Source organism: Petromyzon marinus, chromosome 14, assembly GCF_048934315.1.
Source record: "Petromyzon marinus isolate PM22_M1 ecotype Great Lakes invasive population chromosome 14, UKy_Petmar_22M1.pri1.0, whole genome shotgun sequence".
NCBI classification, from domain to species: Eukaryota; Metazoa; Chordata; class Hyperoartia; order Petromyzontiformes; family Petromyzontidae; genus Petromyzon; species Petromyzon marinus.
In genome coordinates, this window is record NC_133680.1 from 14,518,875 (window position 1) to 14,543,562 (window position 24,688).

Sequence of the window (24,688 nt, forward strand, 5' to 3'; positions counted from 1 at the left end):
CGACCCGAGTTTGATTCCCGCTCACGGCCAACACCAGTTACGATTATTTGAACCGGTCCTGGGCCTTCCCTAGGTCGACTCAGCCTCAAACGAGTAACTGATGTGGTGTGTGAACATCGCCACTGGGAGACAAAGGCGGCCGGGCGTGGTCAATCCAAGTCCCGGGCGAAGCCGGGTATTAAAGCTCGTCTATTATATAATTACAATACCCCCCCCCCTCTCTGCCTCCGATCTCTGCATCTGATTGGGTTGAATAATGACGTCACCCTGCTGCTCTATTTAAGACCGGGAGCAGGTGCAGGACTTCACTATTCTGACAAATTGCCCGATGATGTTGGATGTAATTACCAGCGAAACGTATTCAAAAATTGTAAATGTTGTAGAGTCACTCTTCAACACACCGGTGGGCTAAAGTAGTGATCTATTTGTCTTTTGTCAACGTGACACATTTTTTTACTGACTGGCCGTGTCGGGTGGTGGAGGATTGCGACACATTTATAAATAATGCGATCTAACCCAAAAACCTTTATTATGACCATGAGATATGTTCAGTATTCGAGACCGTGAGTGTAATGGTGTGATTAGAAATCAAATATTGGGGCTTCAGCTGACCGATTGTCGCACCCCCTGAGCTATAATGTAGTCACTACGCCACTGTGCGTGGTGCAAATGGCGAGACCAGGGATTGGGTTTGGGCACTCACGGCCGCGTTAGGCTACACCCAAGTGACGATGTTAACGGAGCAGGAGGCCGACTCTGAGGTGTTAAGTGACCAGGCAACATGGGATTGAGCCGTACACGGAAGTCATGACGTGGGGGAGACGAGCGTTGCTCATCATCGTGATTGCAGTGACCGCTGCCGTGGAGGACACAAGCTTGCCTGTTCGAGGGCATTTTGGAATAATGTTCTGCAGTCAGATAAATCACCCGTGCCTCCCTTGATGCGACGGGACCATTCACAGGAGACAAGAATGACTAGAGCGCAACCCGGAGACTTCATCTTAACGGTCCGAGTGTTTATTTTCAGTCGGCCTATACTCTCTCATTACAGTCACGGTTGAAGAAGAAACAGGGTCAGGCTGATTACACTATGTCAGTTGAATGGATTTTCCAGGCGAAGTTCTTAATGTAAAATATATTATTAATCACTCGTGACATGGTACAGATGTTGCAATGGAGCCCCAGCAGTGTCACTTGTCCATTCTATAGATTGGAGAAAGCCTTTACACTCATATTATTGGGTCTTTCGGTAAAGTCACGTAATAACAGTAGTTTTTTGAACCTATCTATGTGACTTTACCAAAAGACCCAAGAATTCCTGCAGTCACGAAAGCTTTAAGTCAAGCCTTCACACTCGTTTCTCTGTCCATTGGAGGTATGCAGGAGAGATGAAGCTGATAAGCCTCTGCCTCGTGATAGGACCCGAATGCTGATATATTAATTATTTTCAGGCTTAGAATTCCCCAATTAGAAAGGCACCATGTCACATGTGTGGCCATTGTACATGGGAGCACGCTGAAGATAAATACAACTCTGACATCACCTGCTGCCAAGTGGAGGAATCTCCGTGATCCGCAAACTCTTATATGTAATATCACCAACCCCACATTTGCAAGTAAAGGACTACTGCATATAATAAAACACCCCCCCCCTTCCTCTAAAAAGAGTCACTTGGACTCCAGGCCTAGCCTTTGCCTCTCTGATGGTTGTAAGTGGAGGTGTGCTCGGTGATAAACGGTCTCGTACTGCATATTTTCGGTCGTGCGTTTGAAGAAGCCACACTGCAGAGAGAGACGGCGCAGGAGGGAGGGAGGGACAGAGACACAGACCCAGGACCATAGTCAGTAAAGTAACTGCCGTGTCGTGGTGGTTTAAAGTCATGCAAAGTGTGAAGATTTCATAATCAGAATCGGAATATCTATTTATACTGGTGGAACCTGATGAGCTATAAAGCTCTTTTTTTACAGATGTCCAGTAGGGGTGGGTAAGAACGTTACAAAAAAACATAATAGTAGTGCAAAGTACAGCAAAGGTAAACAAATCACACAAACACAAATAAAACTAAACCATCCCCATCCTATCAGACAAAGCCCACTTTACCTCACTGCTCACGAATCCGCTTCACACAGTTACCTTCGGTGGTCTCACATCTCCTGCACCCATACCCCCCAACCCGCTCTGTCCGTAGGCGAAGAGGGTGTGCGCTGCTGCACGAGTACGGTAAGTACTCACTTAAGGCGTGGTGTTCACTACAACATGTTTATTCCATAAGGGAACATTTTTCGCACAAAGCGGAACGCGCACCGTTAGAACGCGGTTTCTGAGCGGTCAATGATGAACTACTTTCTTGAGCTGCGTGGGATGATGAACTACTTTCTTGAGCTGAGTGGCTTGGCGGTGTGGGAATTTGGGGAATACGAACGATACAGGACGTGGCAGCGCACCCTCATCTCACGCGTATGTCAACGGAATGGGAAATGGTTAATTCTGCACTGTAAATCCTTTCGAGCCGACCTCAGGGCAGCCCACGGTAGACGTGGCCCGGGTGAGGCTGCTGCTGACACCACTAGCTCGGACCGTGCTCCGCGTGGTGATGAACTCAGGAGAGGGTTGCCTGGCGGCGTCTCGTGGGGAACCGCTACCCTCCGGGTCGTAACGTAATCCATAATGTAATCCATTTAAAGGGAAAAAGGGATGTTCACCTTCCACAGCAGAAGGATGAGCAGGGCGAGAAGCAGGAGTCCGGCCAGCACGGTGAGCAGAATGATCCACCAGGGCAGGGTGACCAGGGCAGGGCCCGGTGTCTCCGTGAGCACGGTGACGCGCACCTAGACGCACCGCATGCAACACATGCATCGCACATACCGCACGCACCACTCTCCGCACGCACCGCACGCACCACACGCCGCACGCACCACACGCGCCGCATACACCACACAGCACGTACCGCACACACCATGCACACCACAGGCACGGACCGTACAGACCACACCGCACCGCATGCCACGCCGAGCTGAGGAGAAGTTCACAGAGCCCCGTTGTGGTTGCAGGCCACGGTGGTCCTGCTCGGATGCCACATTCTCTGTCGGCTAGGGAAATATAGTAGGGAATGTCAACAAGATCTACACCTCTGCATTACTGACCTCGTTATCGAGGCTGCTGTTATCATCACTAAGACAAGGTTTTGCTATGTGTGTCGTGCTATTGAGCTACATGATTATATGCTCATGACCATTAATGACCTTCATGATGTAGGCAGACCCAAGTAAAGCTGCTAGACTTCCCTGTCACTACGACACAGCCCTCCAGTCCTCTACTATATAGCTTAACGAGTTGAATTTCCATCACGGTGGAGATAAAATGAGAGGACTGATCGATGCCCAGATGCAGTTCATGTGTGGCTCTCTACTGGTTGACCATATTGAGTATGCTGATGATCTGGTAATTGATGCTCACTCTGAGGAGTGGGAAGCTCTGCTGCTGAAGCTGGAACTTTCAGTGAAAAAGGTGGTGCCTTACCATCAGCCTCACCAAAGCAACCCACCTGCCTGGGTATATTGTGTTCTGGAATATTCCACTCCCTCAGCTCTCCATGAACCATGGGGTTGTTGTGGAGATGGTGGAGGTGTTATCATGTCTGGACAGTGTGCCCATGGATAGCTCCAATTTAGCACTGGGGATCTCACTCTAAATCAGTTGAACGCCTAAAACTCAGCAAGTTGACACGATGGGGGAATGCAGGCTGTGTGCATCTACTGGTCGTCTTAAGTCGGTTAACTCGTAATAACCTGGGCCTATCGCATGATAGGCCCAGGTTATTGGCACTAAATCTGTCATAACATCACGTCCAGCAGTTTTTGTTGTTCATAATAAAGGTTTTGGGTTAGATCGCGCTATTTTTAAATGTGTCGCAACCCTCCACCACCCGACACAGCCAATCAATAAAAAATATGTCACGTTGAGAATAGGCAAACAGTTCACTACTTTAGCCCACCGGTGTGTTGAAGAGTGAATCCACAACATTTACAATTTGAGTATGCCGTTTTTCTGGAAATTACATCGAGCATCTTCGGGCGATTTGCCAGAATAGTGAAGCCATCCACCTGCTTCTGGTCTTAAATATTGCAGGATGACGTCATCATTGTTGAACCCGATCAGGTTTCGAGATCAGAGGTAGAGGTGGGGGTGAATGCAATTATGTAATAGATCAGTAATCAGCCACTTAGCATGTGACTCATCTGCAAGGAATTTGCAATGTGTTGTGTATTAATTAACAATACGCTTCCAGGCTGCGCTGAGTCTGTAGCTATCACAGCGGTTGAAATTATTTGAATTCTTCTCAATTTAGATTGATTCTCTAACTAGTCTTGGCAAGTCATAATTAGTTCTGCATAACACTTCAACGTTAGCAAAATCAATTGAATGTCCTTGTTGGCAAGCATACTCTGCCACTGCTGACAGCTGTGTTTGGGATAATTTAATGTTCCTTTGGTGTTCTTTTAGTCTTATGCTTCCCGTCTGTCCAATATAACACTTACCGCATAAGCAATTGATCCGATATACACCTTCTGTTGATAACTTCGGTATTTCATCTTTAGTACAAGACAGTAGTTTTTGAATTGTGTGTACTGTACCAAATCTCACTTTAATGATTGCTTTTGCAAAACACGGGCTAATTTGTCAGTAACTCCTGAGATATACGGTATATGGTATTTTAATTGTTTTGATAATCTGATCACTTTGAGCAGAATTGTTGTTTGGTCTTGGTTTGGCATTTAATGCTGTTAATTTGAGCATTATTGTAGCCATTCAGTCTGAGTGCTTATTTAACACGTTGAATCTTTCACCATCTGACACTGTCTTTGCCTGATGTATGAGCATCTTGATGAGAGATGATTTCTGTGCTGGGTGATCATACGAATCTGTATTCAGATAGGCATCAGTGTGCATTCTCTTTCGGTAAACGCTGTTTGTTATTTTACCATTTTGACCACATCCAAGCAAAATATCCAGGAAGGGGAGTGCATTGTTCACCTCCATTTCTATGGTGAACTGAATAGCTGGGTTTTGTGCATTGAGATGATTTAAAAATGCATTAAGTGCATATTTGCCATGTGGCCAGACAACCAAAGTGTTATCGACATATCGAAACCAAAAATATGGTTTTAATGTACTTGAGGCAAGTGCTCTTGTTTCAAAATTTTCCATGGACAGATTTACTATACATAGCGCGATCTAACCCAAAAACCTTTATTATGAATATTGGTCTCGAAAGCCTACGTGTTAAACTGAGCTTTTGTTGTGTCCAGCTGGACACTGTGATTCTCTGGGGGTGAGCGAGCCAGACTTATTGCTAGTGTGTCGGTGATATTCCTGTACAATGGGAGGCAGTGCGAGGATGATGGTGCATGCCGTGCGTGTACCGGTTGTCCTTCGGGCTTAGCACCCTTGATGACGAGGTTTGTCAAAGGTTTTGTAAACCCCACGTGCACCCGGGCTACCACATCCACCTGGTGGGCCCTTGGGTATTCCTGGTGGGTTGTTACACATAAAAACAAGAACACTTAAGTGTCAGCATCATCATCACGATCTACGGGCAGATAGCCCGTAGGTGTCCATCGCACAACTTCGTCATTTATTTCCACTTTCCTCTTTGTCTTGTGCCAATATTCTCAAGTAGTGCCACATATTTTTGGCACAAATCTCTTATGTCGTTAAGCGATTCTCTGTTAAGTCTTCTTCACTTACACGTAAGTGTACACATTAGCATACATCACATACTAATATATACGGGAAAGCTTGCAAAATGTATTTGTAAAGGTTTTTCTTTAACTTATATTATGTAGATGGTGATCATTCTGCCACAACGTGGTACTCATTTTATCAACCCGGGAGGGCTGACAGGCTGGGTCGACCCCCTCGCTGCACGCTCCCGCAACCGTTCAGTTGCGAGCGGAGCACTCTAACCACGGCGCATCCTCTCATGGGCACTATTCACGCATTACACAACACGCACTAGCGCGTATTGCCTTGTTTTTCGGTGTCCTATGGGGTGCATCCGGATAAATGGAAGGGGAAAGTAAAATCACCTCCAAAAAGGTGCTGTTCCAAAGGCGAGCACGCAGCCTGACCTGCGCCAATGTCTGTTTACCCGGCGGCGTCAGCTCCGCCAAGGGACAACGGTACCGCCAGCACCGCGCCGTACCCTCCCCGCAGTCCTGCCAGCAAACACGCGCGTTCGGAACGGTACATTTGAACCAAAACAACGTCTCTCAATTTACACTTCAGCTCGACAACCAAAGGTGTCAAAGCGCCGCATCAATTGTCAAGACTGACACCGCAAATTGCACGAAAATAAGTCGCCTCCACGGGTCATTACCAGTTTGACGATTCGCCAATGCAAATGAAATAGGCACCAAACAATTACAGTGAGGCAAAATAGTATTTGATCCCATGCTGATTTTCTACGTTTGCCCACTGACAAAGAAATGATCAGTCTATAATTTAATGGTAGGTTTATTTTAACAGTGAGAGACAGAATAACAACAAAAAAATCCAGAAAAACGTATGTCAAAAATGTTATAAATTGATTTGCATTTTAATGAGGGAAATGAGTATTTGGCCCCTCTGCAAAACATGACTTAGTACTTGGTGGCAAAACCCTTGTTGGCAATCAGAGGTCAGACGTTTCTTGTAGTTGGCCACCAGGTTTGCACACATCTCAGGAGGGATTTTGTCCCACTCCTCTTTGCAGATCTTCTCCAAGTCATTAAGGTTTTGAGGCTGACGTTTGGCAACTCGAACCTTCAGCTCCCTCCACAGATTGTCTATGGGATTAAGGTCTGGAGACTGGCTAGGCTACTCCAGGACCTTAATGTGCTTCTTCTTGAGCCACTCCTTTATTGCCTTGGCCGTGTGTTTTGGGTCATTGTCATGCTGGAATACCCATCCACGACCCATTTTCAATGCCCTGGCTGAGGGAAGGAGGTTCTCACCCAAGAATTGACGGTGCATGGCCCCGTCCATCGTCCCTTTGATGCGGTGAAGTTGTCCTGTCCCCTCAGCAGAAAAACACCCCCAAAGCATAATTTTTCCACCTCCATGTTTGACAGTGGGGATGGTGTTCTTGGGGTCATAGGCAGCATTCCTCCTCCAAACACTGCGAGTTGAGTTGATGCCAAAGAGCTCCATTTTGGTCTCATCGGACCACAACGCTTTCACCCAGTTGTCCTCTGAATCATTCAGATGTTCATTGGCAAACTTCAGACAGGCATGTATATGTGCTTTCTTGAATAGGGGGACCTTGCGGGCGCTGCAGGATTTCAGTCCTTCACGGCGTAGTGTGTTACCAATTGTTTTCTTGGTGAATATGGTCCCAGCTGCCTTGAGATCATTGACAAGATCCTCCCGTGTAGTTCTGGGCCGATTCCTTGCCATTCTCATGATCATTGCAACTCCACGAGGTGAGATCTTGCATGGAGCCCCAGGCCGAGGGAGATTGACAGTTCTTTTGTGTTTCTTCCATTTGCAAATAATCGCACCAACTGTTGTCACCTTCTCACCAAGCTGCTTGGCAATGGTCTTGTAGCCCATTCCAGCCTTGTGTAGGTCTACAATCTTGTCCCTGACATCCTTGGAGAGCTCTTTGGTCTTGGCCATGGTGGAGAGTTTGGAATCTGATTGATTGCTTCTGTGGACAGGTGTCTTTTATACAGGTGTAGCGGTTGATTTCACTCGGACAACTTTTGTCTTTCTTCCAACACCACTTTATTTACAGTTCTCCACATGTCCTCAATGCTCCACAGTTCCCTTGTTGCCACAGCTCGCTCGCCGTGCTTCACTCGACTCGCTCGCCGCCTTTGTCTCTCCAATCTCCACCTCTCCGTCAGCTCCGATGTCTCTGTGCTTCCCCCACTGCTGGCTGCTTCGTCACTGCTCCCCGCTCTCCGCTATCACCATGCTCTCTCTACTGCTGGCTGCTACGCCTCTACTCTTCGCTCTCCGCTATCACTGTGCTCTCTCCACTGCTAACTGCTTCGTCTCTGTCTTCCGCTCTTCGCTATTACTATGCTCTCCACTGCTAACTGCTTCGTCTCTCCAGCTACTCCATGTCTTGCCTCGTACAGCCCCCGACTCCAACTCCCCGTTTCTCCTCACGTCCCCCAATTTATCCCCGCTATCATTACACCCCAATTAATTAACCCGCGTCCCAACGACGCTCCGCGTGCCCGTGCATCTGTTACCTCGCCAGACATCAAGACGCCACCTCAGCACTGATAACAACACCAGCCAATCACAGCCGTCCTTGGCTCCCCCAGCTTAATTAGCCCAATCGTTACCTCATCGTGCCAATATGACCCCCTACTGTCCTGCTCCCGCGCAAACTCACCAATTACCCCCATGCGCCGATTTATTCCACTACATAGGTAACAAGCTAAGATTAGGAGCACTCCCTTTAAGAGTGTGCTCCTAATCTCAGCTCGTTACCTGTATAAAGACACCTGGGAGCCAGAAATCTTTGTGATTGAGAGGGGATCAAATAATTATTTCCCTAATTAAAATGCAAATCAATTTATACCATTTTTGACATGCATTTTTCTGGATTTTGATGTTATTCTGTCTCTCACTGTTAAAATAAACCTACCATTAAAATTATAGACTGATCATTTCTTTGTCAATGGGCAAACGTACAAAATCAGCAGGGGATCAAATACTTTTTCTCTCACTGTACCCACCAAAGACCTTGTAAATGACTGAATGATATAATTTTAAGTGATAGCGCAACAATGTGGCTCATCACATTGAAAGTTAGTGCAGCCAAATACTCGAGACGCATTTTTCTGAATGTGGAGGGGAAACCCGGAGGGCCCGAAGAACAATCCAAAACATTTTTTCACGAGTAAGAGAGGGTTTGTAGAGTTCACTCGCCAACACATTTCCTTCCCTCTAATTCCTTTTTTATTCCGAACATTATTGGTGTTTACAAGTGTGCCGTTTACAGGGTGAGCTAATGATGATGGGAACAGTGGTAAAGTGGGTTCCTGGGAGATTGATGCAAAACCATTTCTGATTCCAGCTACGAAAAGGGGGTGAGGGCAGGGTTGGTTGGCCAATCAGCACGCAGGGGGTTTGACAACCAGCCAATCAGAATAAAGTACTTAATAGCATCTGTTTTGAGTCTATTTAGCCTTATATTAGTTTGCTAATACCATAGCTGTCAACCCATAGGGTTTACCCGTATTCTTGTACAGGGATATTGAGTTTACAGGTCCATGAAAAAAAAATAAACATGAGTGTGTGCATCCACATATCAAGCAAGCAGCAACTTCAGCATGCAAGATCACAGACAGAGGCATAAGTAGCATAATTGACACCAATTATTAAAAAAAAATTAATACGTAAAACTGTTTCTGTTTAGTAATCTCTCGCCCACTTCCGCAGTTTTATTGCTGTCGTTGTCTCACCTGATGAAGATTGCTTGTGTTGCGATCGAAACGCCGTGATTTGTTTTATTTTATTTTATGTCTACCTACGTGACTTTACTGAAAGAACCAAGGAGTATGTAACATCATTTCTGTCTATGTATTAGTGTTTCTCCCTTGTGATGGGACGTTGAGATTGATAAGCGCACGGGGTGACCAATAAGGTCGAATTGGTCTGTAATAAGGTAGGCACTGATAAGTGGTTGACAGGAATGTAAGATCTCAGAATACGCCGACCCGCTCATACGTGACCGACCCTGATTCACGCTCACACTTCGTGACTCGGTACTTTGGCTACACGCACGGGGCGGGAAGCGAGGAGTCAAATCAGCCCCCCCCGAGCTGTCAGGCGCACGTGGATTTGACGGCATGTAACTGTACAGCCCGCACAAGAAACGAGTCCACAAAAATAGCGTGTTCTAATATAGTGTTAATATATTGTTAATAACAATAACGTTAATAATACTCTTTTGTTCTTTCGGTGAAGTTACGTAGAAAGAAAATAAATTAAATAATAGAATACGACGCCTTGATTGCAACACAAGCAATCGTCATCAGGTAGAAAACAAACCTAGTAAACTTAGAAATATAATGCAACACAACACAGAGAGTCGGCTAACAGAACAGTCAACACCCTACCTGGTTGATTACGTTCTTCCAAAGATTGCTAAATTTGAGAGAGAGACAAAACACAGACACGGAGACACACAGACAGACACACAAGCAGAGAGAGACAACACAGAGACACACAGAGAGAGACACACACATAGACACACAGAGACACAACGCCTCTGTGTCAAGGCCTTAAATAAAGAGAGGGGGGGGGCAGAGAGAGAGGTGGGGGTGCTGGAGCAGAGAAATTAGCATGTCATTGAGAGAGCTGTGTGGAAATCCACCCGCGGCAGCCGGGGGAGAGAGAGACCCAGCAAGCCTGGTACATTTTAGAGAGTTGTGTGGAAATCCACCCCGCAGCGGCCGGGGGTGGGGGGGGTGGGGAGAAAGAGCAAATGGACCTACAGTATGCAAGCCTGGTAGATTTTAGAGAGAGAAATAGGAAGTTTGAGAAAACGAACTTAGCAATTTTTTTGGAAATGTAATGCAATGCAACACAGGGAGTCGGTTAACACACAGTTTACATCGCCTGGTTGATTACGTTCTTCCAAAGATTGCTAAATTAGAAGTTAAGTGTGAAATTTGACAAACAGAGACAAAGAGAGGGAGAAAATTGACATGCTAATTTCTCTGCTCCAGCACCCCGACCTCTCTCTCTGCCCCACCCCCCCTCTCTATTTAAGGCCTTGACACAGAGGCGTTGTGTCTCTCTCTCTCTCTGTGTCTGTGTTGTCTCTTTCTGCTTGTGTGTCCGTCTGTGTCTCCATGTCTGTGTTTTGTCTCTCTCTCAAATTTAACAATCTTTGGAAGAACGTCATCAACCAGGTAGGGTGTTGACTGTTGTGTTAGCCGACTCTCTGTGTTATATTTCATTGTATTTATAAGTTTACTAGGTTTGTTTCAACCTGATGACGATTGCTTGTGTTGCAATCGAAACGTCGTATTCTATTATTCTACGTGACTTTACCGAAATAACCAAAGAGTAATTCCTGTAGTCACGAAAGCTTCAAATCAGTGTTAATAATAGTGTTAATAATCTAATAGTGTTTATAATAATATAGTGTTCTATCTGACATGGATGCTACTGATGATTAGTGAATCATTTACTGTAGAGTACTGTACTTCATAAAAAAATTATGTACATTTATAAACATTTTATAATGACTCCTAAATTGTATATATTACACTCGTATAGGCGAACCCCAACTTATGCGAATTCGCGCTTATGCGGGATACACGGAAACGGACCCCCACCGCGTGCTCTGAGACCTTACTGGAAGTATTATACGACTTAATCGGCAAAAACAAATGTCAGCGAACTATAAACCATCGTGTTGTAATACTATTAAAAGTGAAGACGGTACAGGATTAGATACGCGACTCATGGAAGCCGCTCAACAAGGCAATGGATGAAACTGAGCTTTCTGTCCAGTGATAAAAACAAATCCAAAATTTAAATAAACTACATTTCTGTCTGTGTTGTCGTTAAACCCAAACGCAAAACCAGTTCGCTGGACGTCCATATGTGGCACATTAGGAATGGACTACTCTTTTGTTTCCTCGTGCAGCAAGGGAGTAAAGCGTGGTTTTGTGAAAGTCATGTGCTGTGCAGTACATCGATGCATGTGTGTACACCAGCATGTGATGACTGAGTTGGGCCTGTAGGGGGCTGGCAGGGTTATTGATTAACCGCACTTGTACACCAGTCACGTGGTTAATGGCGACTCGGTTGAAGATTGCTGTGTGAAACACACGTGCTGTTGCATTCTACAGGTAAAGGACCCAAAAGGTTGTTTTTGATCGTTATAGAAATGTTCTAGACTTGTTCTAGACTTCAAGCTTGGCTTTGAATTGTTAGTTTGTGATATATCCATTATGAGGAGTTTTAGCACTGTAAAGGATGACGTCCTGTAATTACGTACTGTAATTCTCTAACCCTAATACTGTTTAGTCTATAACCATGCCCATGCACCCAGAGTATGACTACTTGCAATGCTATTGAGAATAGAACACATGTACAGTCGTAAGTGGTACAATGGTGACAAGTACAGTACGTATATTGTACACATACAGTACAGGTAATGGGTGTAAGATACCGATATAAGTGGATGGTATAGATAGACATACAACTTAGGATTCAAGTAATATGCGAATAGTGAAGTGCAAAGGTTACTGTCAAAGACGAAGGGATATTTTTTTATAAAAAACAATTTTTTAAATAAATTTCTGCTGAAACACTGCACAAAAATTGTATAGACAGTCATATTGGTGTCAAGCCCCTCTGGTTTCACCCGGTGTAGCCCGCACCCCCCGCACCCCCTTGTACGCCACTGGTACTGGACATTTGTGAAAAAAGAGCTTTATAGCCCATCGGATTCCTCCAGTATATTATGATTCTGATAGTCCAATGGGGTTGAGAAATTGTCTACGTGAGGTTGGACTTTGTCAACGTGCACAGCGCGCTTTGATACGTGTTGCACACTCGAAATGAAGGACGTGGGCAGGTGCTCCAAATCGAGGGCAAACACATTGTGGTTAATCTGTAAAATGCAACAGCACGTGTGTCACACACAGCAATCTTTAAGCAAGTCGCCATTAACCATGTGACTGGTGTACAAGTGCGGTTAATCAATCAGTTTATCTTAAGCCCATTTCTACTACTGATAAACCATCTTCCCTGTAGTTAGTTATAACAACAAAAAACATTTTTAAATTTTGATTTAAAGCTTTCGTGACTGCAGTAATTCATATTCTTAGTTTTTTCGGTAAAGTCACGTTGAAGAGAAACAACAAAATAACAAAACATATATAAAACAATAAAAAATTCTCACGACGTTTCGACCATAACTCAAACGGTCATCATCAGGTGTGTCGGTTTGCATAAATTTATTTTTAAAACGGCACATTTATTTATTTATATATAAAAAACGTTGGCGTCACGCGCAGCGATTGGCAGTTTGCCCAGGACTAGTCCATCTATTTTTTTGAAAAGAGGAGGGGGGAGACGAAATTTTTTATAATGTATGCTGTCTGAAAGCCACTGTAAGCGTGAACAATCAATCAAGAACTGAAATGATTTATCAAATCTTTCCAATGATTGCTAAGATAGAATCCATCTTCTCGGTTGAAATTGTCTCTGTGCTTGTATATGTGGATAGCCTCATGAACGAATCTCTCATGGAAGCCAGATGGCTTACAAAGAACCTCCGTCTTGGAAAAGTCAATGGCATGTGAGCCTACTGAATTAGAACAATGATCTGCTACGGCCGAGGTGTTGGTCCTACCGTGTTTAAGGTCTGCTTTATGTTCACGAATGCGGTCCGAGACATGGCGTTTGGTTTCTCCAATGTAACTACTACCACAGAGGCAACTTAGTTTGTAGACACCAGGGTATTGTATGTCCGGAATCACATCTTTTACAGACGGAACCAGATCACGGATTTTATGTAATGTGTTGAAACGGACCTGGATCTTGTGTTTATTCAAGATTTTGGAGATCTTTTTTGTGATCCCAGCAATGTAGGGTAAAGTGATGGTTTTGAAAGGCTCCTCAAGAGGGTTCTTCTTCATGGTTTGAGTGATAGCTTTGCGGATTGTATAGTCGGAGTAACCATTAGCCCTTAGAGCTTTGTGTACGTGCTTGAGTTCACTGCTTATGTGTTCCTGGTCGGATATGCATTGGGCTCTATGATACAGAGTCTTGATGAGAGAATTCTTCTGTGATGGATGGTGGTGGGAATCCGGTTTCAGATAAGCATCCGTATGGATGCGTACGGATGCTTATCTGAAACCGGATTCCCACCACCATCCATCACAGAAGAATTCTCTCATCAAGACTCTGTATCATAGAGCCCAATGCATATCCGACCAGGAACACATAAGCAGTGAACTCAAGCACGTACACCAAGCTCTTAGGGCTAATGGTTACTCCGACTATACAATCCGCAAAGCTATCACTCAAACCATGAAGAAGAACCCTCTTGAGGAGCCTTTCAAAACCATCACTTTACCCTACATTGCTGGGATCACAAAAAAGATCTCCAAAATCTTGAATAAACACAAGATCCAGGTCAGTTTCAACACATTACATAAAATCCGTGATCTGGTTCCATCTGTAAAAGATGTGATTCCGGACATACAATACCCTGGTGTCTACAAACTAAGTTGCCTCTGTGGTAGTAGTTACATTGGAGAAACCAAACGCCATGTCTCGGACCGCATTCGTGAACATAAAGCAGACCTTAAACACGGTAGGACCAACACCTCGGCCGTAGCAGATCATTGTTCTAATTCAGTAGGCTCACATGCCATTGACTTTTCCAAGACGGAGGTTCTTTGTAAGCCATCTGGCTTCCATGAGAGATTCGTTCATGAGGCTATCCACATATACAAGCACAGAGACAATTTCAACCGAGAAGATGGATTCTATCTTAGCAATCATTGGAAAGATTTGATAAATCATTTCAGTTCTTGATTGATTGTTCACGCTTACAGTGGCTTTCAGACAGCATACATTATAAAAAATTTCGTCTCCCCCCTCCTCTTTTCAAAAAAATAGATGGACTAGTCCTGGGCAAACTGCCAATCGCTGCGCGTGACGCCAACGTTTTTTTTATATAAATAAATAAATGTGCCGTTTTAAAAATAAATTTATGCAAACCGACACACCTGATGATGACCGTTTGAGTTATGGTCGAAACGTCGTGAGAATTTTTTATTGTTTTATATATGTTTTGTTATTTTGTTGTTTCTCTTCAACGTGACTTTACCGAAAAAACTAAGAATAACAAAAAACATGTTTACATGTACTGTATGAATATACCTACAAGGCTAAAACTCAATGCTAATTAACTTTTTAACCTTCTAATGCGCCCCGGTCAGCAGTCATTGTTGCCCAATTACAGTGACGCTTCAATATCACGTGGTTTCGTCTGCACGCGCTACAAGCACGCGCTGCTGTTTTCGTTGCTGCTCGTGTTTTTATAGCCGCTGATTTTGTTAAATTTTCTGGTGTTTTAGCTACAATATTGTGGTAATTAGTATTTGTGAACCTATATCAATGACTTTCTTGAGAATGAAGTAGCAATTAAAGGAAAAGGGAGAAAAATCTAATTAGGCTTCGGCTCCGTTACTAACAATGTTGTAACTAATAATGTAATTCAATGTAAAAAGATTTTACAAAAAATGTTGTTAGTATTCATATAACCTAATAAATATTACATTTAAGCAATTTACAACTATTTCACATATTATTCTATTATTAAAATTGATAATGAACTTACATGTAGAACAAGTATTGATTATGTAGCGACATCATGGATGTCACTGGGTAATGCCGGCTCTAGCGAGGCACGGCGTGCGATGTATTGCCATCGCGGACACCCCGTACATGTGGGTGTAGTACCAGCCCGAGTGGGGCTCGGTGAGCGGTGATAGAGGGCGCTGAGTCGCACCACGCTCGGCGTGCAGTGTTGTCCCCTATAGGAGGGGGGTGTGAGGGTGCCGGCAATGAATGGGGTTAATGTAGGCCATGGCACTCTGGTTGACCCTGGAAGGCACGTGACGAGTAAGATCTACACAGGGGCCCCAAGTGGGGGGCTAGGTGTGGTCACGTGTCGGGAGAGATCCTGCGAGAGGATTCGAGAAGGTGGTCGTGGCCAAGGGCGGGGCCACCCACGACCAGTGAGGCTTATATAAACAGGGTCCCCAGAGGGAACGGGCTTCAGCGTTGCTGTTGTCATCCTGAAGCTCTACATTCTACGTCCGAGAAGAGTCACCAACACGTGGACCTGGATCCATGCCGGGGTCCTGTCCGTTGTAGCGACTCCCAGTGTAATTAGTGTAGTGAGCCTGGTGGTTACGTAGCTAGTTACGGTGTAATTAGTGTAGTGAGCCTGGTGGTCCACCACCATAGGTTGTTATCTGGTAAAGGGGCAGTTACCCCTTTGTGTTGGTATCCATAAATGTGTTGCCTCCAAAGAGTATGTCTGCGACTCAGTTGAATCTACTGCAATTATATAACTCTTTGATAACTAAATAGAGAAATTGACAATTTAAAACGTAAAGTGGGGAGAAATGCTATCTTTCTTGATACATGTTTAGAAATATAACTTAAATCTTAAATTATTTTTTTTATTTTAGTCTTTTTGTTCTTTAAAAACATCACTGCCTTGCAAATATATATCTGATTTTAATGTAGTTCTTAAAGGTTTATACGTTTTTTACTTCGAATTCTATTGTTTTCTTACAGAATTTTCACTTTAACCACCTGAAACTATGTAAAAATAAATACATTTAGGCTGTACGTATGATATTGTAATTTAAAGGTGTAATTTAAATTTTGCTAGTTTATGTCACTACTATTGCCATCACATTCAGTGATATACGGGAATTACGATTTACGAGTAACAGTACAAAAACATGACTAAGGATTCTGTATGGTCTGATATGGGAAGAGGTACATGGGGATGACACCATGAGTTACCGCACTGGGTGACACCAACCCGAGTGACGCCACTGTCCAGTACCAGTACCTGGACATGTGAACCAGAATGTACCTGCAATTCTATGCCATGTCTAATTCCCAGTCCCACTGGACTCACCAGAATGCACCTGCAATTCTATGCCATGTCTAATTCCCAGCCCCACTGGACTTAGCAGAATGTACCTGAAATTCTATATCAAGTCTAATTCCCAGCCCCACTGGACTAACCAGAATGTACCTGCAATTCTATGCCATGTCTAATTCCCAGCCCCACTGGACTTACCAGAATGTACCTGCAATTCTATGCCATGTCTAATTCTCAGCCCCACTGGACTTAATAGAATGTACCTGCAATTATATGCCAATTGAATGTGTATGTTTTTATTTTAAGTTCAATGTCTTTCATTGCATAACAACACTGCTAAGCACAAGGCCTGACCAGTTTGGTGTAGCCCTTCTCGTTGAGGGGAGGCGGATGCCAAAACTTCTCAATAGTTTTTTTCTGTGACGCTCCCCGAGTCGACACAGTCCGCCCCGCAACGCTCTGTGGGAGACACAAACATGAACAATGATACCTGGTTTGCGTTTGTCTACCCTAATTCCTTTTGTCATTTCCTGCCAAATTTTATCCCTACTGTCCCATTGGCATCATCTCACGCGGTGAAGTGTCCTTTTCGAATCCATCGCAGTGCTTCTGAGATTCCCTTAAGCAGGCCCGGCTCCAACTTCACGCGGATGGAGGGTCCTATGGAACTGTTACTTGGGCCCCTAGAGCAGTGATTCTCCACCAAGGAGGAGAGTTAACTTTGGTGGGAGGGCCACGGGAACATTTGGTCCACACACAGTAGCGGGCAACACTTGCCACCCGCTCTGCCATATGAGAGTGAGATTCGTCTTGCGACCGCAAAACCGATATTTATATTTTCAGAGTTGGAATTTGGCCACATTACGTACACTAGAAGACCTGGTTAATCGCGGGCAGCAGCCTGGATTCGTACCCAGGACCTCAGCAGTACCATTGGCCTATCCTTCTGAATGTGTCAGATGCATGTGTGGACTATGACAACTGCCTCGCATTTTGTCTACCCTAATAAAAATTTCACATGTTGCATTATTCGGGCCACCCCTCCCCCAACACGGTGACTGACTGCATTGTTAACGAATTTTTAATTATAGGCTATCTCCTTGCGGCGTGGGAGTCTTTGGCCGGGGGCCACGCTGAAGGTCGGTAAACCTTGGCCATGCTGGGGCGTTGCAGGGCGACGCTGTGCGGCGGTGTGCACCCCGACATTGAGGCCGCGTGAGGAGGTACTGGGCCATGGTGTGGTGGGACGGTTCCGGGTGCGCGCTGCTGGGTGATGTGTTTTGGCTGAGCCAGTGGACTGCGCTGACTTCTCCACCAGTTTTGTGAATTGGAATTTGTTGGTTCTGGCCTCCAGTGGCAGCCAGGAAGGGTAAAGCTTTTTTTATCTTGTCAAAAGGGTCCAATAGATATAAATGCTTAACCCGAGCTATTAGTGCATTTGCATCACCCTTGTGCTATTTGCCTTTTGGGGACCGTTTGTCTCGAGCACCGGTAAGACAAAGCCATGAAGGAGGCTAGCCCCAGTGTAGGCGAATCAGTGTCAAGGGCAATGCATACATTATCAAAGCATATATGTGTACATGTTTTACCACAGCCATGTGTGGTTGATGCGGGCTTGATGCCTTGTAATAGGTGTGTGTCTATTTGGTATTTTAACATCTTAATGCCATGGTGGCGAGAGGGTGCCACAGTGTCGAGATGTTAACTACCTCGCCTGGTATACAGGAAGTAGTGGGTTTTGATCCCGACTGTGATGCCTGTTGCATATTTGTAGTTTGTGTATTATTTCTCCCCATGGTCGTGCGGGTTCTCCGATTTTTCCCTCCACATTTAAAAATGTGCATTTACAGTATATGTCTGCAATACATTTCTACGCGATAATCCACTTCAATTAAGCTATTATTTGTGGCCAGGTCACTTCTGAAAAAAGCTGTATAGCTCAGTGGGCCTTACCTTGTAAAAAAACATAAAATGTCATGAAGGGTAAAGCCTGTCTTTAAATCTTAACACTGGGAAAAGGGTCCCAAAAATAAAAACTCGAGTGTTTGCTGCGCTTAATGTTGGTGCACGCGAGCGAGTGGATGTTAAGACGGATCAACGCCGCCCCCCACCAACCGTGAAACTACTGCAGACCACGCCTGTGAAACACGGTGCCTTCGGGATAGCCTTTCCTAATAAGAATGGCCTGAATGTGAAATGTATTGAACTATTATTCTAAATCTGTAATCTTGTCCCAATGCCTCCTCACCTTGAGCACGAGCTCATCGACCTGCGGCCCTTGGCATGTGGGGGGCACTTCCCCGGTGGCAGCGGCCTCGGCACCACTCAGCTCCAACGCGACGAGGTACAGCAGCCACTTGCCATTGGACATTTCCACTGGGAAGTGGATGTCTACGTACGCGCCACCAAGGCCCTCTAGCGAGTGGCCCAAGTTGAGCACCTGCACAGAACCAACACGTCTGATGCCGGTCCTACATTTGCAATGTGGATTGTGGGGAATAAACTATTAGCAGGGTCTGTTTCACCACCAAAGCATGAATTAAAACGATACATAGGTCCATCAGTCAATAGTCACTGAAGTTAGTCTACTGCCTGCTGATGAGACTCAGGGTCGAAGCTAATCCAAGGTGGCCTGGCTTAAACGGGTGCTATGAAGAACGTTAGTGCGTACGGCCTAAAGATGCTGGACCTGGATGTTATTTTTCTTTGTTTTTGTACAATGGACCCTTGTCTGTGTATGTATTTTGAACCTAGGGGAGCGGTATTGTCGCGGTTAGTGCACTTCGCTACGAACCCTGCTCATGGCCAATACCAGTGATGATTATCTGAACCCTAGGTCGACTCAGCCTCAAAGAAATACCTGATGCGGTGTGTAAACATTGCAGCTAGGGAGATAAAGGTGGCGGGCATGGTACTGGTCACCCACCCCCTCGTGTGCCGTGTCGGCATTCATAGGTGCTCGCCAACAGCACTTGCCCCAGCAGTCTGTTAAGGCTATGAAGGGGGATCTTAGTTTTTTTGGATTTTGAACGTCTTTCGTGTAATACATAGAGATAGCCATGACGGAGTGAGTGACTGAAGTATATTCACATTATTTTCTGGATGGGCTATGAAGGTGAAATTTCAGACCCTATGTTTCTAACTCGAAAAATCTGATGTTTGAATCTAACCCCTTACAGTTTGTATCTGCAGCATTTAAATGTCACAATGCAAATGACGGAAGAATAAATAAGACAAAATGTCCAAATTTGGTCCCTCAAAAGTTAAAACTCTTGCAAAATGTACAACCCAAATGACAAAAAGGTTAAGTACTACTTCATTCTGTACAAATCTACACTTGTAACTAGAATGATCCTAACACACGAATTCTAAAAATGACATGTTTACAATTTCCAGGTACTTTTTGAAGAGTGTGACACTAACGCTGATCGAAAGCAGGCAGAGGCAGGTAGCAGTTACTAAAGGGAAACCCTACGTCCGTGCAGCACTTGCGTCACCTCATCGGGATCACTCTCACGATGTTCCATGGAGTCATCTCGTCTGCTTTGCTTGAAAGTTTTAAACAGCGTAAGCATGACGGCGTTGAGTACTGTACTCATAATAAACAGGGGGTTATTACTGCTACAACAAGAAAAATAAACTCCCAATACTTTAAGCCATCCGTTTTATTCGGGAATGTCGGTTCACTTGGTTGAGCAGTACACTGTGTGGCGGTACCGTGATGTTGAACTCCACCAGGCTCCCAGCCGCCCCCTCCCACCAGATCACCGACTCTCCACGGATTTCCCCTCCAAAGTACGCCTGGGAGGGCCTCACAGTGCTACGCAAGGGGCAGGAGCAGTGGCAGGTCAGTGATGATACGTCTTCCAAACAAAATGCATGTGGTACTGCATTTACACCAAGACAAGGCAGACTTCGACTAGACACTATGACAAGGCAGACTGCGAAAGGCATCCCACTCTGGATATTTATATGGTCTTCCAAGCGTTGACAAACCGAGGCCTAAATAAAAAATAATTACAAAATATTTTTTACTACATAGAAGTTGCACGAAGAATACATCAATACATGTTGCAATTAAAGATTCTGCTGAATTATCATCCATATCTCATAATTGAGTAAAGCTGTAAATATATGACGATTGTATTGCATGGTCTTCCTCACCTTATGATGACAATGTCCATCTCTAGCAGCACTTTGACCTTGGCTATGACCGGCTCCAGGCCCTCTTGCTCACTTGTGCTGCACAGGCCGATGCCAAACACACAATGTATCCATACACAATCCTCAGAGTGCAACAGAATATATCCATTGCTTTGTATTTGTATAACAGACCCTCGTCTGAGATGGCCGTGAGGGAGTGAGTGACTAAGGTATATTCTAATGATTTTCTAAGGTATATTCTAATGATTTTCTAGGGGGCTATAAGGGTCCATTGTGGTAAAAAATCCAGTCAAAGAGCCCCCAATTCCTGTAGAATTTAGTTTTACCGGTAGGAACGAAGTTGTAAACTGAGTGTACCAGCCTGCAATAGATTAATGTGTCCGTCCGTCCGTCCCCTTTCAATACTTTAACGAAGTGAAATCTCGTGCTGTTGGGTGTAAAATCAGCAATAGACAGCGCAGAGACTTGTCCTACCAGCCCACCCTGCAGGGACCTGTTTTTACACTTTTACGGAATTCCATGCACACGATGATAAAATTAATTTATTGTCCAGGATGCTCCACTACAGCACTGAGTTTATTGTTTATGATAGCCTAGGGTAGAGAAAGGGCATTTACCAACAACATCTGGTAATAAGCAGCAGCAGTGGTATGTGCTTAACTAGCCTGATATAAATTTTGATTTAAAGCTTTCGTGACTGCAGTAATTCATATTCTTAGTTTTTTCGGTAAAGTCACGTTGAAGAGAAACAACAAAATAACAAAATATATATAAAACAATAAAAAATTCTCACGACGTTTCGACCATAACTCAAACGGTCATCATCAGGTGTGTCGGTTTGCATAAATTTATTTTGAAAACGGCATATTTATTTATATATATAAAAATAACGTTTGCGTCACGCGCAACGATGGCAGTTTGCCAGGACTAGTCCATCTATTTTTTTTTTCTGGCTTCCATGAGAGATTCGTTCATGAGGCTATCCACATATACAAACACAGAGACAATTTCAACCGAGAAGATGGATTCTATCTTAGCAATCATTGGAAAGATTTGATAAATCATTTCAGTTCTTGATTGATTGTTCACGCTTACAGTGCCTTTCAGACAGCATACATAAAAACAAATTTCGTCTCCCCCCTCCTCTTTTCAAAAAATAGATGGACTAGTCCTGGCAAACTGCCATCGTTGCGCGTGACGCAAACGTTATTTTTATATATATAAATAAATATGCCGTTTTCAAAATAAATTTATGCAAACCGACACACCTGATGATGACCGTTTGAGTTATGGTCGAAACGTCGTGAGAATTTTTTTTTTATTGTTTTATATATATTTTGTTATTTTGTTGTTTCTCTTCAACGTGACTTTACCGAAAAAACTAAGAATAGCCTGATATAATTAGCTTGATGGGAAAAAGCAATCCAGAGTTTGCCTGTTTAGGCAAATGCTACTGGTTAACATACGTATACAAAGCAAAAATGTTGAGAGAATCTAAGGTAATTTATTTAATGACATACAATGGTTTGGCTAGCACAAAAACCAGCACGGACTGCATTATGGAGACTACGGAAGCATTGGTTTGAATTTAAAAGTGCAGTGAAGCAGGTCAGAAGAGTATAAGTGAGCAGAGTTTGATGGCATTGGAAAGTTCTACAAATGAGAACTATTTTTTCCTGGTCATATAAGAGGGTGAAATCTTTTCAGATGAAAAAAAAGGATTTTCTCCAAATTGCAATGGCCATGATCATGACGTCGGATTGGCGAAACGCAACTCGCAGCGCAGCAGCTTTCACCGGAAGACGACTTCACAAAACTACTTCTGAAGTTGTTTAGACGAGGCCTCTGTATCCACACGAGGGACACTGCGGAAATAAGCTTTCAATAACCTTGCTATTGTCAGCTTGGCACGTGTGCAGAGATGGTCCTACGCTTCTCTTGTTTATATTTTGAGTAGCCGAGTGGTGCAGTGGTAACAGACGTGCGTCACAGCAAGCAGGGTCTGGGTTAAATTCCCGCCTCGGGCACCTCTATGTGTGGAGTGTGTATGTTCTGCCCCTGTCCTGAATGGGGTTCCTCTGGATTCTCTGGTACCTCCTATAACTATATACAATGTAACTGGCATTGATTGGGCCACACATCCCAATGCTGAAAATGATCACAAAATTACTTATTTGGAATTACACATGGCAGCAATTTCACACCCCCCAACTACAAAAACCTGGCAGGATCCTCCTGAAAACAAGCCATGTATATTTAGTTTTGCGATGGGAGGCAGCACGTGGCTCAGATCACACACGTTGTGAGCTGCAGAGTAGAGCTCAGCTCCAGCATGTCTTTTGTGACTCCTTCCGTGCTCAGGATGAGATACAGCAACACCTGAAATGACCACATGACAGCACCGGCTTAACGAGCAGCGTGTGATGTACGCACACAGGACCACACACGAGATACATCCGTCTGTAACACAAGCAGTCGCGTGTTATTCGCAATCGCAACATCAGGATAAGCTTATACTGTAGAGTTAATAAAAAAATGTTATTATGATTCTATAGTGAATAAAAAGGCTATTTGAGGCTGACGTTTTACTGTAGGGGTTCTAGCGCTGGATGCTAAGCATCTCGAAAAGAGGTGGCTGGCATATGAGCACGGGTGTCTGAGAGGGATGCTCGGAATTTAGTGGAAAGCCAGGAGAAGCCATGCGGAAGTCTGGAAGAGACCACGGGGCATGAGAGTGTCGTAGACAGTATTCTGTAAAAACGGTTGCGCTGGGTGGGACGTGTGCAGGATGGGAGAGGAGGGCCGATTGCCGAGACAGGCATTGCATCGGTCTCTGCGAGTCCAGCGACCAAGGGGAAGAGAAGACCTAAGAGCGGATGGTGGGAGACTGTGAGGGCAGATCTTGGAGGTCACTGCATGTCTGCTGTGCAGCTCCTGAGGGATCTATCGGAGGTAGACAGTGTTGGTGAGGTACGGTGGCATCAACGGCTTTGGCCACAATGAAGTCTTGATCTTGACAGAAATTAAATGGAACGTCGCTCCTAGCGCTAGGAGGTTTGGTTGAAGCCTGTCCTGAAGGGATGGCAGTTCTCTGCTTTGTTACCTGGTGGCCACGTCTGAGTGGATTCCCAAGCTCACAGTCCACCACAGATGCGTTGCTGCTCAGCAGGCAGAGGGGCTGTACATCCTTCAGAGAGACGCCAACATCATCACTGTCATCTTATCTTCAAGGAATTATAAATGCAGTCATCATTCATAGAGTTACCAAATCATGTCCAAACTTGCTAAATATTTTAAACTCTGCTGGCCATATTGAACCATTACTGAACATATTTTTTACCAGGTAAGACCCACTGAGCTGTGTAGCTCTTTTTCAGAAACGACCTGGCCACAAATGATAGCCCAATGAAGTGAATTATCACGTGGACATTTATAGCAGCCAAGTACTCTGAACGTGCGTTTATAAATTTGGAGGGAAAAACCGAATGAACCGGAGAAAAATCCACGCGACCACCGTGAGAGCGTGCAAACTCCAAATATACTGGCGTCAGGGTCCAGATTGAATCCACGACCCCCTGTATACCAGGCAAGGTAGTTTACATCTCACGACCGAGGTGCCCTGGTATTGGTCACATTGTGCTTGAGCTTGCTGTAATCAAACAGTAATATTACACAAAATTTGCGTGTAATATTACTGGAATTGTTCTGTAAGTTGTTCAGGCCAGAAAAGTTTGTGTGTATAGTAATACTCCACACAAAATGTGATTTATAGACAGCAAAATAATGATCACTGGCTCCGCAGCCCAACATACCTTGCATGTCACTTGACATCACCATACAGCGTGTATAATGTACAGAGCC

At 44.5% G+C, this 24,688-nt stretch overlaps 1 protein-coding gene and 1 long non-coding RNA gene across 2 annotated transcripts in view; one reads left to right on the forward strand and one right to left on the reverse strand.

Moving 5' to 3' along the window:
• Positions 1–995: 995 nt before the first annotated feature.
• The window catches only part of LOC116942283 (integrin alpha-6-like), a 72,072-nt gene continuing 48,379 nt past the window's right edge, over positions 996–24,688 (reverse strand). The window contains exons 16-25 of the mRNA XM_032953989.2: positions 23,931–24,014; positions 23,127–23,206; positions 20,828–20,905; positions 20,381–20,483; positions 18,912–19,103; positions 17,018–17,122; positions 6,090–6,218; positions 5,424–5,531; positions 2,703–2,828; positions 996–1,781 (exon numbers count right to left, since the gene is read on the reverse strand). Coding sequence (XP_032809880.2) covers positions 1,668–1,781; positions 2,703–2,828; positions 5,424–5,531; positions 6,090–6,218; positions 17,018–17,122; positions 18,912–19,103; positions 20,381–20,483; positions 20,828–20,905; positions 23,127–23,206; positions 23,931–24,014 — 1,119 coding nt within the window. The 3' untranslated portion in view covers positions 996–1,667. The remainder of the gene's footprint in view (positions 1,782–2,702; positions 2,829–5,423; positions 5,532–6,089; positions 6,219–17,017; positions 17,123–18,911; positions 19,104–20,380; positions 20,484–20,827; positions 20,906–23,126; positions 23,207–23,930; positions 24,015–24,688) is intronic.
• Positions 11,775–23,935, forward strand: LOC142924592 (uncharacterized). Its single transcript, XR_012941707.1, has 5 exons — positions 11,775–11,867; positions 17,755–17,886; positions 18,918–19,007; positions 20,402–20,510; positions 23,615–23,935. It is a non-coding gene; the product is annotated as an uncharacterized LOC142924592 (long non-coding RNA).